Raw genomic sequence first — 19,165 nt, 5'->3', positions numbered from 1 at the left:
GTACAAACTGGATATAAAACAAACATTAGGAAGCACACACTAAATGCTTAAACCTCAAGACTGATAAAAAAAACATAAAACAGTGCATGGTGTGTTAAGGGGGGGGGATACTCCCACAGAGCTTAAATCTGGGGCTCTCCAACATTTGACCCTAGAACTGAAGAAGCTTCTCGGATGAGAGGTGAAACGTCTTCAAGCAACTTGAAGAAGTCCAGTCGCTTTTTTTTCAAGGCTCCTTAGTCATACTGATTGATTGATATTTTTTTAATTATTATGAGGATATTACTACTTTAAAGTCAGTATATAAAAAGATTGCAGTATGTATAATGGTGACAATGCTACACTTTCGTTTTCACAATTTGCCAACATTGATAACTTGATGGCTGTAAAACAGGAAAGGAAAAAAAACAGCGGATGTGTGGTGTGGCTACAGTGCCAACATTGTTCCCTTACAATAGAAAACCAAAATGAGGAACTCGTAGAGTACATTCCCCTCTCCGACCACCTTTGGACTAAATGTTTGATCATCTTCTTGACAACATTTGATTTCTAAAAATCTATCGGGGAATAATGTTTTCCTATTTTATTTTTCTGGTCGCCTCCTCAGTTACTTTTCTGTGCACCCACCAAGTGTCCAGTCAAGGTAAGTGAAGGGTTTTCCAAGAGGCTGTGTTCACGATGTGCATGGTACAACTAATATACAGCTCTCATTTAGTCCTGCTGCTGCTGAATGTCTTAGAAACTTAGAGCCATTGTTACAGGTGGAAGCATACTGTAATACCCTGTTAATTTAATGGTTCTCACTTTTTATTTTAGATGTTGTAAAGTGATAGATTAATTACTCTAACTGCGGATCTTATGTTAGTGCTTGATCAGTTTGTAATGTGACCATTGAATCTTAAATCAATCAGTCAATCTTAAATTTTTTAATAACTCAAGTGAAAAACAAACACACATATATAACAAGACGTGTACAGTTGGGTGGTGAAGGGTTATTATTTGTAGATATTTTGTATTTAAAGAATATAAAACTTTGTTGGATCTAGTCCAAATGTGACAGACATTCATAAAAAACAAATGTTCATTTTATTTGTGAATTTGTTTAAACTTTTACTGCCAAATCACCCAACAGTATCCAAATACCATGAGAATTATTAAGAAGGAAATGTAAACTATATAACCATAAGATTTAGTATCAAGTGTTGTTGCAACTACTGTTTTATTGATTGTCTCAAACATTTACTTTGTTTCTTACAGGTTCTAGCTGCACAGAGTATCCTGTGTTCACTCCATCTGCACTGGTAGTGAAGTACGGTGACCCAGCCAATGTTACATGTGATGCATGTCAGAAGGACTGCAGTGGAGATGCTTTAGGTTTGGAGCACGCTGTGGGAAAAGTTACAAAAAATGGAACCACGATGTTCTGGACGGTTGACAGACTGACTGAATGGGGCACATTAGTCATGTGCTATTATAACAATGATGCTGGTGATCAGTGTAGTAGCACTCTGGATCTATGTATCTATCGTAAGTATACTTACTTTAGAGGATCAGACTTTTTAGTGAATTTTGTGTCATTTATAATCTGAATTTGACCTCTTTGTGTAAATACACAGTTAGATTGATTCATGCTCTCAGAGGTTACTGACTGACATCTATCTGTGTTACTCTTTCTTTCCCTGTCTCCTCAGAGCCTCCAGAAAGTGTCTCCATCAGCTTTGTAAACCACACTGGGATGATGTTTGAGAATCAGCAGTACACCCTGCAGTGTAGCGTACAGAACGTAGCTCCTGTTCAGAGCCTCACTGTGACCTTCTACAGAGGAAACACAGCACTGGGTCACCTACAGTCCAACAGTGAACAGAAGAAACCAGTGAATGAGACCTTCACTCTGAACATCAATTCCAGTAGAGAAGATGATGGAGCCCAGTACTGGTGTGAAGCCAAGCTGAAGCTGGGACCAGCTGGACCACAGCGCCCTCCAGTGGTGACATCAGAAAAACTCCCTGCTACAGTCTGTAAGTCACTGTGGGAAAATTAAAAGAATCAAACCTCAGTTTTATATTCACACCAAACCAACACAGATTTTCAACATACTTTTTTTTTTCTTTGTTTGGTATCGCTTCCATGTCTGTGCATAATCTTAAACCTATAGCTGGGAGCAGGTTAGCTTATCTTAGACTACAGACTGAAAATATTAACAGACAGACCAAAACACGGGATTTATACATCAGGTGTTCATTTGCTCACATTACCTCTTTGTCTTTTTCTAGATTTTGAACCAACCACAACCAGAAAGCCAGAACCTACAACCATTAAATCAACAACAAGGTCAACCACAAGAGCCACAACACCCCAAACTACAAAGTCAATAACTACAACCACCAAATCAACTACAAGCTCAGCCACAACGACAACAGCGACCACGACAGCACTAATTGCACAAACAAGCACTACACCAAACAGCAGCTCCAACAGAATATTAACTCACAGCTTCATGTGTTTAATGCTTCTGCTCTCTGCTGTCATCTGATTTCATATCAAAAGATTGCATGAGCCTTTTATAACAATGAATGTAATTAGATCATAGCAAATACTTCATTCATTTTCTGTATAGTTTCTTAGCTTTAAAGGCAGTGAGTGAACAGTATTTAAATGACTTGTTTTTCTATATATGCACACACATAACGATCTAAGGTGACTAGTTAGAGTTGCTTTCTTTTATTTAGATCATTAGAGTCGTTTACAGCTGTGCTAGAAACACCAACAAGCTGATGTTTCTCAGGAGTTCAGTGGTTCCATTTGTAGTGTCGCTCTGCAGTGTCGACCTCATTTTAATTCATTAGAAATTAAACACCTTCATTTGTCTATAAATGAGAACACGCCCATTCTGACAGTGTTCACATTTATAATCTATTTGTTTTACAAACAAATGAGGAGCAGCAGAAATATAAGTTCCATCTCATAATTTTGTCTTCATTTTTCCCTTTGTGCACATTCGCTCAGTCTACTTTAATCTCTGTCGTGATCGCAGGAGGAAAACTAATATTTCACTCTAAGAACATAGTACATTTAGATATTTAATCATAAATAACACTGCAGGGAAATGTTTTCATTTGAGCTGACGATGGTCCTTGATGAGGTCACAGCATTACCAAAGTTGCAACAAATCATTTCTGCCAGAGAAAAGTCGCGATCAGTCTGTGGATTAATCCTGTGAGGATCATGAATACCAAATTGATAACCTAACTGTCCAACATTGGAACCATATACCACAGTGCTGATTTGTATATAAATGCACATTATACATTTTTTTGCATTAATGCTTTATTCACTGACAGCCACTATAACAGATCTTCCTGTAGTTACAATAACACCAGTCTTAGCTTCCTTCTATATAATGAAACATATGATCTGAGAATGGCTTTAATCACAGAATTCTGTTTTATGTGTGTAAATTGATTTTTCTATGTATGTACACCAAATATAAACCAAAATAAAGTTGTTGATTTTTTTAATGTAAACAACTTCTTCTTCCTCTTGGTCACAACATTTAATGTGTACATGAGAAGTTTCTGTCTTTGTGATCATTTAGCCTGTTTGAAAAGACAAGTCGCAGAAGCCTGTTAAACCATTTTTAGACTATAGAGAGGAAGCTGGAGAACCGTGATAAACCCAAAAGAGAAAGAGAAGCCATGACTTGGTATTATTAGGATAAAGATACACATTTGTGCATAATATTTGAAGTTGAATGTATATGAATTATGAAGAGTTATGACTTATGAAAAATCAAAAGACTGTGAAATATATATATATATATATATATATATATATATATATATATATATATATATATATATATATATATATATATATATATATACAAATACTGCTGTTTCTACTACACCTGCTTACAGAAATTTAAGATGTGAGTGAAGTTGGACCCCCCACCTTCTTCAAATCCAACGAAAGTGGTATCAAACGTTTGTGCTGGTTTGTACTGCAAAAATTTTCATTTGTGCCGCCATCATTTTAGAGATATTAATAAAGAATTCTAGAGGTCATCAGAGGTCAGCAAGTCCCCCCATTAAGGAAATCAAAAAAATTGGTGTCAATCAACTGTGCTACGTTTGTGCTACTGTCAGGATTCAGAGATTCTTTTATTGCTACCATATAATCTGCCTTATGATAAATGCATTAATAACATGTTTTACAGCATTATTTTATCAGTAATATTTCTTACAGGGTTCATATTGCATTGAATATGTTTGTCATCACAGTGACCTTTCTATTCACAGGTTGAGTTCATTTTATACACATTGCATATCTGTGCTTGTTTGGAGTTGATGTTCCATCCAAGAGGGTTTTAAGCAATGTTCCCTCTAAGCTGCGCACGTGCGCAATTGCGCACTGCTGGCACGGTCTCTGCGCACAGAAAATCTGCGTTGCGCACAAAAAAAATCTAACCTGAATTGAAAGTAAAATTAAAACTTTAACAATTCTGTTTTGCAGTGTTAGTCAGTAAGTGACTGGCTGCTCCTGTATGGGATTAGAACGATGCCACCTTATCCTATAGTCCAGCCAATAATGCGATTCACATTCGTATATACGCAGCCAATCAACGTCGTTGACAGGCTATGACAGCGTCCTTATGTGCCGACACCGGTGTTTTAGCTAGCAAAGCGGCGTGGCTGATGTGCAGTGAAGCCACATTAATGACAACGTGTACAACCATTGGAGATGTGAGCAGGACAGACGGAACAATTGACGGAAAAAGTGTGGACTTTATACCAGTTTTTAAATTGTGTTGATAGGCCACGTAAAATCAGAGTTATGATAAAAATATCTGCAATGTTTGGTTTTCTTCCTGAATACTATCGTTGTTTATATTTACTGCGGGAAGAAACGGTAAAAACGGCGTTTTATAAGGAAAACGCTCGAAAGCACTCTCCGCCTGTGAGCAAAGACAAAACCAAACCCCCACCCTTTCCCATTGGTCGAAAAAAGTACCGTGTCGACCAATCAAAAAATGATATGGCAACGTGGCATCTAGTTGTTAAGAAACGGGGGGGAAGTTTTAGGGTGACGGGTGTGTTCTGAGATGTGAGAGATTTGAGACGTTTAGCACAAATCTTGTGTAGTTAGTGTGTAGTTAGTGTGTAGTTAGTGTGTAGTGTTGTCAATAGTTTTGTTGTGTGTGTCAGAACAATGAGGCGAGTGCTGAATGTTACAGGTGTTACAGGAGTGATACATCTCCTGTTGTCAGGCCTGCAGGTATCAGGCTGTTGTTCTCCTTTATCTCATAGTGGACAGAAATTATTTTTGGAGTGGCACAAATAATTTTGTGTGGCATCAGATTTGATGCAGAACAGCTGATTGTTCTGTAAATAGTTTGAAATGTTTATTTAAAAACGCCTTGGCTGCATTAAAAAAAAAAAAAAAAAAATAGCTGCAAAAACTTTGTTGTTTGCCAAACTGAGTTACTTTTTTGAAGTAGTAACTATATAATTAATTGCCCAACATTGGTCATTATATGCTGTATTTGGCAGACAGAGAGTTATAGGACTCTCCCAGACCACAGACTCATAATACAAGTCAGAGCTTTATGAAAAAAAAAGAAGAAAGAAAGTTGTGTTTTCAAAATTGGAGTTCAAGTTATTTTTACTTCCAATAGTGTTAACATACTACACAGGTCATGAACAGGATTTTTTAAATTTTCATTGTAAGTGGGCTAAAGCAGTTAATTAAAAGTAGTCTAACATAAATGTAAATGCTGTAATTTGATTATTTTAATAAACCATGTAACTTGGATGGATTAGATGCTGGCGTGACCACAGTGCACACGTCTGATGTCGCTCACAGTGGTCCAAGGGATCGCTCAGGGAGTTTGTGTGTTCGCTCAGACACATGAAAAATTAGAGGGAACATTCGTTTTAAGCTTCACTGGTGAGAGTGTCCAGGTGATACATGTTGAGGGAAGATGAGAACATAGCAGGTTAATTGCATGCATGCTTACAATACACATATTAATCTAGTAGCAGGCCTGAGCGAAGGCCCAAGTGTCTTCTGCTTTTCTTTGAGACCTGCGCCAATCCTGTCTACTTAGTGATTGGTGACGAGGGTCAATTATTAGCCCTTAGAGACCCTGAAGCTTGAAGTTTATTACCTTAAAAGGCAGGTGTTATAGAAAAGAGAAGTTACATGTCTGTTTATAGTTATTAGAGATGTACAAGATGTACCCTTGTCTGTAAACAATGACTGTACACAATGTATTTTTGACCTGTGTTGACGTACGTGGGGGCGTAATCCTCTATGCTATAAAATCAGTGTATTTTTGTCAGAGGAAGACATATGCTGATGTTTCCTCTCCTGTGTTAATAAACTCATCGTTTGATTGCATTTGTCTGGTGCCTCCGTCGTTTGTTGTTCTGGTCTCCAATTGATTGATCTTGCACGATACTACTAAAATTGTTGTTTGTGCTGCTTCTGCTTTAAAGATATTAATGAAAATGTAAAGGTCAAAAGGTCAACCAGGATATGAAAAGTGGCAGGTTAGCCTTCTTAGACTGTGAGATTTCCATCAGTAATGGGGGGACATCTAAAAGCTGACGTGTACCATAAACCTACACAAAAGCTAGCAATATAATTATAAGTTGCATCTATAGGACACCAGGATCATGCCTTGACACATTCAATGAAAAACTTGCTGCTATGTTTAGCAACCTAAATGATAAAAAAGTGCAAATAATTTGTGGTGATTTTAATATAGATTTGCTAAACCCAAATGGACATCAGAAAACAACAGATTTCATCAGTACAATGTATAGTAACTGCCTTTTCCCTGTAATTATAAAACCAAGTAGAATAACAATTGATACAGCTACATTGATAGATAATATATTCACAAATAAAATTGACCATGAAATAGTAGGTGGACTTCTTATAACTGATATAAGCGATCATCTTCCTGTTTTTGCAATTTTTGAAAATTATTTTGAGATTAAAACTAAAAAAAAGAATCAAACATTTGATATGATACGACATAGAACAACAAGAGCCATTGCTGCCCTCCAGGCGGACTTAAAGGAACACAATTGGAATGAGGTTTTTGCAAATGAAGATTCAAGTAGTGCATATGATGCATTCCTATCAACTGTAATTTCACTATATGAAAAACATTGTCCTTTAATGAAAATCACCAGAAAGCATCACAGATCAAATAAGCCATGGATCACAAAGGGGATAGAAGATGCATGTAAAATGAAAAATAATCTATATAAGAGATTCATAAAACTGAGGACAAAAGATGCTGAAATAAAGTACAAGTTATATAAAAATAGATTAGTAAATATTATAAGAACAAGTAAGAAAGAATATTACCACACATTATTGGAGCAAAATAGAAGTAACACACAAGAAACATGGAGGATATTAAATAGCATAATCAAAAAGGGCTCAAAAATAAGAATTATCCAGACTATTTTAAAAAGATAAAGATATTGTGCTTGATAAAACTAAAGACATTGTAAATGAATTTAATGATTTCTTTGTAAATGTTGGCTTTAATTTAGCAAAAGAAATTCCAGAGTCAAGAAATAATAATGACCTAAATAAACATATTACTCAGAATGTGTCCTCCATGTTTATTGGTGCTGTAACTCATAGAGAAATAATTAACATTGTGAAGACATTCAAAATAAAAAGTCCACTGACTGTTTTGGTATTGACATGAAATTAGTTAAGAGTATTATAGAATATATAGTGCAACCTTTGCATACATTTGTAATCTGTCCTTTCGAACTGGTATGTTTCCCTCACAAATGAAAACAGCAAAAGTTATTCCAATCCATAAAACGGAGAGAGATGTCAGTTTACCAATTACAGGCCAATATCACTACTCCCACAGTTCTCAAAAATTTTAGAAAAGTTATTTGTTAATAGACTTGATAAATATATAGAGAAGCATAATCTCCTAAGTGATAACCAATATGGCTTTAGAGTGAAAAGGTCCACTTCGATGGCAGTGATGGAACTTGTAGAAGGGATATCTAATGCAATAGATAATAAGGAATATACCGTTGGTGTTTTATAGACTTAAAAAGGCGTTTGATACAATTGATCATTCTATATTAATGAATAAACTAGAGATATGGTATAAGAGGGATAGCATATAAGTGGATGAAAAGTTACCTGGATGACAGATATCAATATGTTGAAATCAATAATGTAAAATCTAATCAGTTGAAGGTAACTTGTGGTGTTCCTCAGGGCTCTGTGCTGGGCCCTAAATTATTCATATTATATATAAATGACATATGTAGTGTTTCCAAACTGTTAAAATGTGTATTGTTTGCTGATGATACCACTCTGTATTGCTCAGGTAAAGACCTAGAACAGCTTCTGACTACAGTGGAAAAGGAGTTAAATATATTAAAAACTGGTTTGATGTAAATAAGTTATCATTAAATATAAAGAAAACAAAATTGATTATTTTTGGCACTAGACAAATGAAAATGTATCTAAAATCAGGGTTAATGGAATTGAAATTGAAAGAGTGTTCAAAATAAATTTCTTGGAGTGCTAATTGATGATAAGCTGAGCTGGAAGTCTCATATAAATCATGTGACAACAAAATGTCAAAAACCATTGCTATTCTCTACAAAACAAAGCATGTCCTGAACAAAAATCATTATACACACTTTATTGTTCTCTGTTGCTTCCATATATGACTTATTGTCTGGAGATATGGGGTAATGCATATAAAACAAATACTCTTCCTATTTTCAAGTTACAAAAAGAGCTATAAGAATTATAAATCAATCAAACTATATAGAACCAACTAACATTTTGTTTATTAATCTGAATACCCTGAAATTTTATGATTTAGTCGAATATAAAATGGCACAGATAATGTATAAAGCACAAAATAACTTGCTTTGCCGCAGTATTCAGAAGCTGTTTAAAGTCAGAGAGAGTCAATATGACTTAAGGGGAACAGATGTCTTTAAAACAAACAAGATAAGGACAAACATAAAGCAAAGATGTGTTTCTGTTAGAGGAGTTAACCTGTGGAATAGTTATGACAATGATTTGAAAAGGTGTAGTTCATTTTCCTTGTTTAAAAACATGTTTAAAAATAGAGTATTAGAAAAATATATTAATCAAGAATGAAAAGAGCAAAAATAATAATTCTGAAACTCTTGATTGTTTTGCTTTGATGTAATTATCTAAGGTGGAAAAAATTTTTGTTTGTTTGTTTGTTTGTTTTTGCTTTGCTTTCTTTTTTATTCTTTGCTTGAGCCCTGTGTACAGGAGCTGCATGCAAAAGATTTTTGTTAAAAGGGTTGGCATAATAAGCAAATGCTTCAGCCAATACCCTTTGATTAGCCTTGTCTCATGATTTTTTTTGCTTTTTGGTAATCTTTATTTTGTATTCTGTATGCTAATCAATAAAAATCAATCAATCAACATACGGATCAGTATCTAAGGTTTGACTCTCATCATCCACTGGAGCACAAACTGGGTGTCATCAGGACGCTACAACACAGAAGGAACGCCATTCCCACAGACACAGCAGCCAGGGAAGCAGAAGAACAGCACATCAAGAAGGCCCTGAGTAAATGGGGTTATCCCAGCTGGACATTTGTCAAAGCTGGGAAGGCACCTACAGAAAGCTCCAGCCGATCCAGGAGAGAAGGACAACTGCTGCCTAAGCAAAAACCCGTAGTGATCCTGTTGTCACGGTACTGGGTCTACGGCCCAGTGTTTTGTGTTTTAGTTTTATTCTTTGATTATTGTTATTTTCTCAGTGTTTCCTGGTTTATTTTGAAAGCGTATTGTGTGTTTGTCATTGTGTTTAGTTTCTCTTTCCCTGTGGTGTCATTGTGTTCATTTGTGTCATTGTTTTTTTGGACAATGTTTTCACCACCCAGAGAGGAGATTACAAAGCCCTCCCCCTCCCCCACCTTGGTGCCTCTGATCACATCACTGCTATGCTAATGCCAGCATACAGGCCCCTGGTCAAAGTCACAAAACCAGTTTGTAAGCAGGTGTGTGGCCAGAAGGGTCCTCAGAGGCACTGCAAGACCGCTTTTCCACCACAGACTGGGAGATCTTTAAACAGACTGCTCCACAGACTTTCAGAAATATACAGAAGCTGTCATTGCCTACATCTCAAAATGCATCGATGATGTCACAGAGACCAAGACTATCACTTTTCGGGCCAATCAGAAACCATGTTTCAGAGGTGAGGTCTACAGGCTCCTGAGGTTGAGAAATGCAGCCTTCAGAGCTGGGGATGAGGTGAGCCTAAGAACAGTAAGGGCAAACCTGTCACATGGCATCAGAGGCGAAAAGGCAATACTCCAGGAAGATTTCACAAAGCTTCAGCGACAGCAGAGATACTCGGAGGCTGTGGCAAGGAATAAAAACCAACACAGACTACAAGCCCACTCCGTAGATCGCTGTCGGTTCCACCTCTTTACCAGATGAGCTAAACAAGTTCTTAGCTCGCTTTGAGGCACAGAACTTCACCCCCGCACAGAAAACTCCACCCCCCCCAACAACCGGGAGTGACACTATCCCCAGTCAGTGTGTGGAGATCCCTTGCCAGGATCATTACATGCAAAGCCCCAGGTCCTGATAACATCCCTGGGTAAGCACTGAGGGACTGTGCTGTGGAACTCTGTGGAATACATCACTGAGCCAGGCTGTCGTTCCCACATGCCTCAAAGCCTCCGCCATCATTCCTGTACTGAAGTCATCTACCTCCTGCTTTAACGACTACCGTTTGGTCGCACTCACCTCCATCATTATGAAGTACTTTGAACGGTTAGTCATGCATCAAATCAAAACATCTCTTCCCCCCAACCTGGATCCACTTCAGTTTTTGGCCAAACCGCTCAACCGATGATGCAGTTTCAACTACCCTTCACTTAGCCCTCACACATCTGGACACTAGAGACTCATACGTTAGAATGCTGTTCATAGACTTCAGTTCAGCATTCAACACCATCATTTCGCAGCAGCTCATTCACAAACTGGATCTGCTGGGGATCAGCGCCTCGCTGTGAAACTTGCTGCTGGATTTCCTGACAGGAAGACAGCAGACAGTACGGGGCGGCAGCAACACCTCCAGCACAAGAACACTGAATACCTGGGCTCCCCAATGATGTGTGTTGAGCCCCCTTGTCTTTACTTTGCTGACCCACGACTGCACACCATCACACAGCTCCAACCTTTTCATCAAATTTGCAGATGACACAACTGCGGTGGGTCACATCAGCAACAACGATGAGATCTACTACAGGAGTGAAGTTCATCTGGCCGATTGGTGCAGCAACAACAACCTGTTCCTGAACATTGAGAAGACCAAGGACATCATCATAGACTTCAGGAGAACTCACTCCCTCCACACCCCACTAACTATCAATGGTGCTGCTGTGGAGAGGGTAAGCAGCACCAAGTTCCTGGGTGTGCACATCCCAGAAGATCTCTCCTGGTTAAAAAACACAGCATCACTGGTCAGTAAAGCCCAACAGCGACTCTTGAGAGCATCCTCAGCAGCTGCATCACTGTGTGGTATGACTCCTGCACTGGGTCCTGCCGGAAAAAATTACAGCGAATAGTGAGAACAGTGGAGAGGATTGTGGGTAATTCTCTTCCCTCCCTGCAGGAGATCTACTGCACCCGCCTCATCTGGAAAGCCCTCTGCATTACAGGTGACTCTACTCATCTGTCCAACAGCTTCTTCAGTTTGCTGCCATCAGGAAGGAGACTTAAGAGCCTCCAAGCTCGAACCAGGAGACTGACAGACAGCTTCATCCATCAGGCTGTCAAGATGCTGAATTCACTCTCTCCTCTCACATACACCAACTCCAGACCTGCATTGCCTTTCCACTGACTGCCCCATCCCCACTTGCACACAAACTTGCCCACAATCACTATGATTATGTTGGACACTGCTGTTTATACAATTTAGAGACTTAAATTGTATAAACAGCAGTGTCTTTTCACATCTTTCACCATCTTACAACGCTGTGATTGCAGCCATTCCCCAACTCTCTGTGAATGGTACTCATGGCCATTGATCAATGATCTTTGATCAGTGGGCTTTGATGAGTGGTTGTTGATCAATGGCCATGACAATTTGCATATTAATGATCAAGGAACTGACCTCACAGTTCATTCAGTGGTGCTGGTTTCATTCTTTATACAAATGTACTGTTTATAAATGTACATGTTTACAAATGTACTGTTGGCAACTTCACTCACATAAAATTGAGCTATTGAAAGGTGCAGCAGATTTGAGCACTAAAAGAGAAGACAGTTTAATTCTCATAAGATGGAATTCCTTCAATGCACACATAACAGAAGTGCAGATCGGTCTGCACTACAGTCAGTTGTAATGCAAACAGTTTTAGTGACTAGGCTTCAGTATTTAAAGGATATTTTAGAGGATATTCTTTTTTTTTTTTTTTTAGCAGAAACCAAAGTTATTCTGAGGTCATCTTGGTAAATTGGGTAATTGGTAAATTGGCATGGGGTGAGATAACATCTTTTTAACACTCAGTCTTCTCTATCTTACACATCTTGGCCAAAGTAGTTAGCAAGAGAAAATGCACACACTGCTTAAGCTATGTAATATAATTTAACACGTGGGCCTGAACACAGAGATTGTGTTTTTTTCCTGAGATACGTGGTCCTCGCAGGACAGCCATTAAAAACATCTGCTGCTGGATTTTAAACATAATGCAAAGTATTTAAAATGAGTTCAACTTTAAGCACATATACAGCAGTAATATTGACTACATAACACCAATTTATCTGCAGAATATATATATTTTAAATTTTTGATATTATTGTGCAATTTTACAGATATGCACATTTTTATGATGACTACTGTAAGGTGTTTTCATAGTGTTTTATTAAAGCTTTTCCTAAAGGAATAGTTTGAAAATTTCCTCCACCACTTGTCATTGTCAGTTAACAGTAAATCGCTTTGGCAATATAGTAAATATTTAATTAATAATAGAACTAATAAGATGAAATAATATTTTGCAATACTTCACCAGGAAGACATGAAAGTCATGCAGCTCATTTTAATGGGATCCAGCTTATCTTATTTTGAAGATTATGTATCGGAATTTCAGGAGCGGGACCACGCCTCCAAACACGCTCCTTCCGGTTGTCATCTATATAGGTTCCCCCAGTTCTGCAAGCTGTTCATTCTCGTTTACGTGCCCCACCCTCCCTCCCTCCTTGTTCTCAATTCTTTAACTTCCTTACTTCTATTTAGTACATGGGGATCTGCCAGGCCCGGGAGGTGGCGCCAGTCCCCTTAGAGGCCTTCCCCAAACCGCAGCTCAATTCATGTCCAAGCATTCTTCATCTTTACCTACTAAAATGCTGTCAAACCTAAAATGAGGACGTGGGCCCAGCTAGTGAATACTAAATAGTGGAGGAAAATGTTTTATTTGCGTGGTGGATTTGGCTTTCTGTAAAAGTCACTTCAAGCCACTGATGTAAGCGTATTTACAACAAGGCTTTAAAAATACACATTCCCTGTCAGTTTTTCAAGGATGTAAATGATCTCATATCATGCGTACCTTCATTTTCTTGTACACTTGAGTCAGGTTGGCCCATACACTGTAACTGGTACTTTAATGAGGAGCATGGGAGGAGTCTCAGGAAACTGATAAAGATCCCTGGGAAGTGAAGAGAAAGGAATGTACCACATTGCCGTTCATTTCAGTGTCACTCATGAGGACAAAATTTCGTCTTTCAGCATGAACTACCAAAATTTCACTTATGCAGCCAATAGGTTTGAACCACATGTAATCATACAGACAATAGAGGCTGTAAGAGGGAAAATCATATTCAAAACTATGTTTAATTATGCATTTAATTAGAACTACATGAGGAGTCACATCTAGAAATTTGCTAATTAATTTTCTTTTTAAAAAACAAACAAGCAAACAGACAAACAACAACAACAACAAAAAGATTTTTTGACAAGTTCCATATGACAGTGCACAAAAGCCCAGATTTAGAGAGTGCTTATATCCAGGTACAGCTAATGCATAATATACAATGAGAAAATTAGACAATTAAAAGCAACTGAATTAAATTAATTGAAATAATAAAACAAAAGCATGATAAATCTAAACCCCACTGAATCTAACCTAACCTCAGGTGTAAAACAACATGCAATTGAATAGACATAAAGTCAAATTGAGAAAGAGACAACCAATTATTCAATAGCTTGTAGAAACACGTTTATAAGAAAGGCATGAATCCTTTCCTTAATCATATTATCAGGACTTGTGGCACGCTCTTCTTTAGAATTTTGCTTCAGTTCATTTGTTGATGCACAGCTCTCTTAAGTTTCTGCCACAGCATTTCAATCAAGTTGCAGTCTGGACTTTGACTGGGTCGTTGCAACACTTCTTTTTTCTTTTCCAGGCGTTCCTTTGTGGTTTTCCTGCCGTGCTTGGGATCATTGTCTTGTTGCATGACCCAATTTCAGCCAAGCTTATACTGTCAAAGCATACAGAGGAGTTCATGCTCAAGTCAGTGACTCCCAGGTGCCCAGCTTCTGTGTTTGCAATGCAGGCCTAACTTATCACTGCCATGCACAGGTGATATGACGTGTTGATGCTGTGTTTAATTTCTCCAAATATGGTGCTTTGCATTATGGTCAAACATCTCCACTTTGGTCTCATATGTCCAAAGGACAGTGTTTCAGAAGTCTTGTGGTTTGTTCAGATGTAATTTTTGCAAACTTAAGGCGCGCTGCCATGTTCTTTTCAGAGACAAGACGCTTTCTCCTACAGTCCTTGCCTAGGAGCCATACTTACTCCATCTTCGTGTGTTTATAGCTCGTTGTACAAACACCCCATGGTTCGGGAGCTTGTAGAACCAGTAATGAGTGAGATGCTTGGCTATAAGTTGAACATCCACAAGCAGCAGTACCCTCCACGGAGAAGATGCTCCTAAACTTTTGATCAGGTAAAACAGCCTGTTTAAGTTTAAGCACTGTTTTCAATAAATTGCTTGTGTCACTCTCATTTCTTCTTGTTGCTCTACTTGGACCCTTGTTAAGATCTAACAATGCAAAATATGATTTTTTGTCATTTTGCAAGTGGTCTTAAACTTTTGATCTGGACTGTAAAACCTCCTCAGGAGACAGACTTGACTTGAATCTGTGATTTCAGAAAAACAGAGTTTCACTTTCACAGCTGACTATCTTTGAAGATTGAAAAAAACAAAAACAAAAAAAAACAGATGAGCGGATGTATTTTTGGTAAACAGGCTACTCTGCCAACATTGTTCTCCTACTGAAGAAAAGCAAAACGGGGAACTCGCAGAACAGATTCCCTCTCTGTACACCTTTGGGTTTCATGTTTGATCATTTGATTTCTAAAAATCTAGCTGGGAATAATGTTTTTCCATTTTATTCTTCTGGTTGCCTCCTCAGTAACTTTTCTGTGCACCCACCATGTGTCCAGCTGTGGTAAGTTAAAGGTTTCCCAGCTATAAAAAGAGGCTGTGTTCGGGATGTTCTTGTTTAGCCCTGATTCTGCTGAATGTTAGTCTTACTGTCAGGGTGCTGGGTCTTTTACCAAGTGTCTTATGGTTATTGTGTTTTTGTGACTGTTTCTATTTTAAAGACGGGTTAAATTCCAGTTTTAGAGTCAGCCTCAAGTTTAGTTAGTTACATGTTTCTAAGCTTTCTTGTATGCCTAGTTTATGTTTCTTGTGTTAGGTTCCTCTTGAGTCTCTGTCATCCCCGTGTCTCCTGTCAGAGTCTCTCATCTTCTCCATCTCCCCAGTCCGTTTGTCCCCATGTCTGTTCTAACCTAGGTCCCAGTGACACAGACTAGCCCGTGTGTGCTATTCTGTGTCTCACTATGTTTCCTGTTTTATTTTGACAGTCACTCATCCCGTGTTCATTGTGTTCCATTTTACTTCCCCTGTGTCACTATGTCTGTTCATCCCAGCCATGTTCCCCATTTGTTTCCACTTCCCTCGTCACCCTCATGTGTATATATTTAGTTTCCCTGTGTTCATTGTCAGATCGTCTGTAAATCCTCCGTGAATCCTTCCTCGTGTTTCCATGTTTCTGTTATTATTCCAAGGTGTTTCCAAGGTATTCCCAGTGTTCCAGGTTTTCTCTGTTATTTTGGTTTGACAATTTTTGGTCATGTCTTTCTACCATCCTTAATAAACGGTTTCCTTTTTGTTAAAAATCTAGTTTTGCCTTCCTTTGTCTATGTTTAGGTCCTCACAAAAGGAACACACGATCTGCAGCCGCAGATCTTGATTGACACTTACAAACTTCAAGTAATTACTATGGCTGTTAGTTGAATGTCTGAATAATATGTAAGGTTATCATTGAATCTTACAATGAAAATATTCTAATCAGTTATAAATTGGTTACTGTTCTGAAACAAGCAAGTAAAAAAAACATACATCAGAACTACATCATGTACAGGTAAGAGAAGGCTATTAAGGATACTTTGTGTTATAATGGCATAAAACAAATCTTTTCCAGATCTAGTCCAAATGTGACATACATCCATTCAAGATAAATGTTTATTTCTTTGTAGATTTGTTCTGACTTTACTGCTAAATCACCAAACATCCAGATATTTTGAGACTGTGAATTACCAACAAGAAAATATATAATTATTGCAAAATATAAAGTCATAAGATGGATTATAAAGCACTGGTGTCATTATGGTTTTCTTGATTATCTCAGACATATATACTTTGTTTCTTACAGGTTTGGGCTGCACAGAGTGTCCTGTGTTCACTCCATCTGCACTGGTAGTGAAGTACGGTGACCCAGCCAGTGTTACATGTGATGTATGTCAGAAGGACTGCAGTGAAGATGTTTTTGGTTTGGAGCACCCTGTGGGAAAAGTTACAGGACATGGAACCACGATGATCTGGACAGTTGACAGACTGACTGAATGGGGCATATCTGTCATGTGCTATTATAACAATGGTGCTGGTGATCAGTGCTGTAGCGCTCTGGATCTATCTATCTATCGTAAGTATGCTTACGTTATAACATCAGACTTACTAGTGAATTTTGCATCATTTATAATCTGAATTTGATCTCTTTGTGTAAATATGTAAATATGTACTCTAGATCATGACACTTGCTAATGAATTTTTCATAATTTATAATCGCAAATCAACCTCTTTATCTGCGTAAATATACAGTTACATGGATTCATCCTCTCAGTTGTTGTTAACAAGTCTTTAGCTTGCATTCTGTGTTGTTCTTTACATTTTTTGTTTCTTTCCCTTTCTTTCCAGTTAGATGGATTCATACTCTCAGCAGTTACTGACTAACATCTATCTGTGTTACTCTTTCTTTCCCTGTCTTCTCAGAGCCTCCAGAAAGTGTCTCCATCAGCTTTGTAAACCACACTGGGATGATGTTTGAGAATCAGCAGTACACCCTGCAGTGTAGCGTACAGAACGTAGCTCCTGTTCAAAGCCTCACTGTGACCTTCTACAGAGGAAACACAGCACTGGGTCACCTACAGTCCAACCACAGTGAAGAGAAGAAACCAGTGAATGAGACCTTTACTCTGAACATCAATTCCAGTAGAGAAGATGATGGAGCCCAGTACTGCTGTGAAGCCAAGCTGGAGCTGGGACCAGCTGGACCACAACCCCCTCCAGTGGTGACATCAGAAAAACTAAATCTTACACTCCAACGTAAGTCTGAGAAACTAAAAGTCAACAAAATCGTAATTTACCCTTCAGAAACTAGCAAAACCTTGCTGACAGTGAAAAAGGATAAAGCAGCTTTATCTCTGTTTATTAGGTAGCTATGTGTGTCAGTGAACTCATATCAGTTGACTTCTTGATTAAATGATACACTGCATACTGCAGTAAACTCTCTGAGCCACCGTACATCACAGTCTTACAATAATGACAGCTCAGTCTCTGATTCACAGATGTTTCTTTGCACCCTTTAACTGTCTGTCTGTTTGTAGCTTTTGGGGGAAGAAATGGACAGGCAACATGGAAGAGAGGCTCCAGCAGAATATTCATTTTTCACTTCATGTGTTTAAAGTTTCTGTTCTCTGCTTTGATGTAAATTCACGACAGAATGTTGCATGAAGCTGTTACATCAAAAAATCATTCCCTGTACAGACAGCTGTGTAAAATGACTTTTTTTTGTTTTTATTTTGATGTTTGAGCCTGAGAGAGCGTTAGCCTTGGAGTGAAGAGTGTTTGATGTTTGTGAGGACACAGAACATCCTGGGATCACTGACTGGTTAGAGTTGCTTCAGAAGCTAAAGTGAAACTACATGATAAATGTGTAAAAATTATAAATGTGATAAATGATAAAAGTTTTACCTTGACTTGTAAAATATAAAGTTTTGATGCTTGGAATCACAGAGGTTAACCAGCGAAGAGCTATCAAGTTGGTCACCAACGTAGCAGAAGCAGCGTCGAGGTGGCTGTGGATCAAAAAGAGGAGAGGCATGGGATGTAGGGTAGCGCCCCCCAACACATTTATATAGTAGATAATGAAAACAAAACAGGAACTTTCTGTAATTGTAATTGTTTATCAATTACTTTGGTGTAGTATGAGTGAAGGGTGTTCTTTATTAAGATTTTCATTGAAAAGCTGTGAAAGTTATGATAATACAGTTAAAAGTTCAAAATCTACGCCCTCCTCCACATTTTCCAGAGCTCTCCAGTTGATCTTTGCTGCAATGTTTCTGACTCCCAGGCCTTATGTTTGAGACTGGCATTAGACTGATAGGAGTTTTCGTTCATGCTAGAGACAACGCCCACATGCTAATGTTTCCATGTTTTAATATATGCATTGCTTCCAGTTTTGGTGTAGCTTATAGGTGTCATCTCATTTTAGTTTGTGAGCCTCGTGAATGCCTTAAGTAGAGCTGACAGTAAACTCACTGAATAATAAACTGTGAAATAAAACACCTCTGATTTTGTTCTTTTAGTGTACAGAAGTCTGTGTGCATTCTCATATTTTGTGAATCATTAATTTTGTTGTGAATCAACACTTTATGAAATGGTTTTGGTTTATGGGTTTGAACCCTGGATCACCAAGCTGCGAGGAAACAGTGCCAACCACTGAGCCCTCACACTTTCAGTCTATATCAAAAAC

General features: G+C 38.1%; 2 protein-coding genes across 2 annotated transcripts; both read left to right on the top strand.

Annotated features, from left to right (window-relative positions):
- Positions 1–446: 446 nt before the first annotated feature.
- Positions 447–2,763, top strand: LOC116329976. Its single transcript, XM_039612987.1, has 4 exons — positions 447–643; positions 1,258–1,527; positions 1,692–2,018; positions 2,274–2,763. Exons 1-4 carry the CDS (start codon positions 571–573, stop codon positions 2,531–2,533), a joined length of 930 nt encoding a protein of 309 aa, XP_039468921.1. The 5' UTR covers positions 447–570; the 3' UTR covers positions 2,534–2,763.
- A 12,604-nt stretch (positions 2,764–15,367) lies between these two features.
- LOC120440754 lies at positions 15,368–18,904 on the top strand. Its single transcript, XM_039613962.1, has 4 exons — positions 15,368–15,514; positions 16,787–17,056; positions 17,404–17,736; positions 18,018–18,904. The coding sequence occupies exons 1-4, from the start codon at positions 15,442–15,444 to the stop codon at positions 18,119–18,121; spliced, it is 780 nt and encodes a 259-aa protein (XP_039469896.1). The 5' UTR covers positions 15,368–15,441; the 3' UTR covers positions 18,122–18,904.
- The last annotated feature ends 261 nt before the right edge of the window (positions 18,905–19,165 follow it).

Source organism: Oreochromis aureus, linkage group 6 (genome assembly GCF_013358895.1).
Source record: "Oreochromis aureus strain Israel breed Guangdong linkage group 6, ZZ_aureus, whole genome shotgun sequence".
Lineage (NCBI taxonomy): Eukaryota > Metazoa > Chordata > Actinopteri > Cichliformes > Cichlidae > Oreochromis > Oreochromis aureus.
This window is presented reverse-complemented; position numbering and strand designations above follow the sequence as displayed.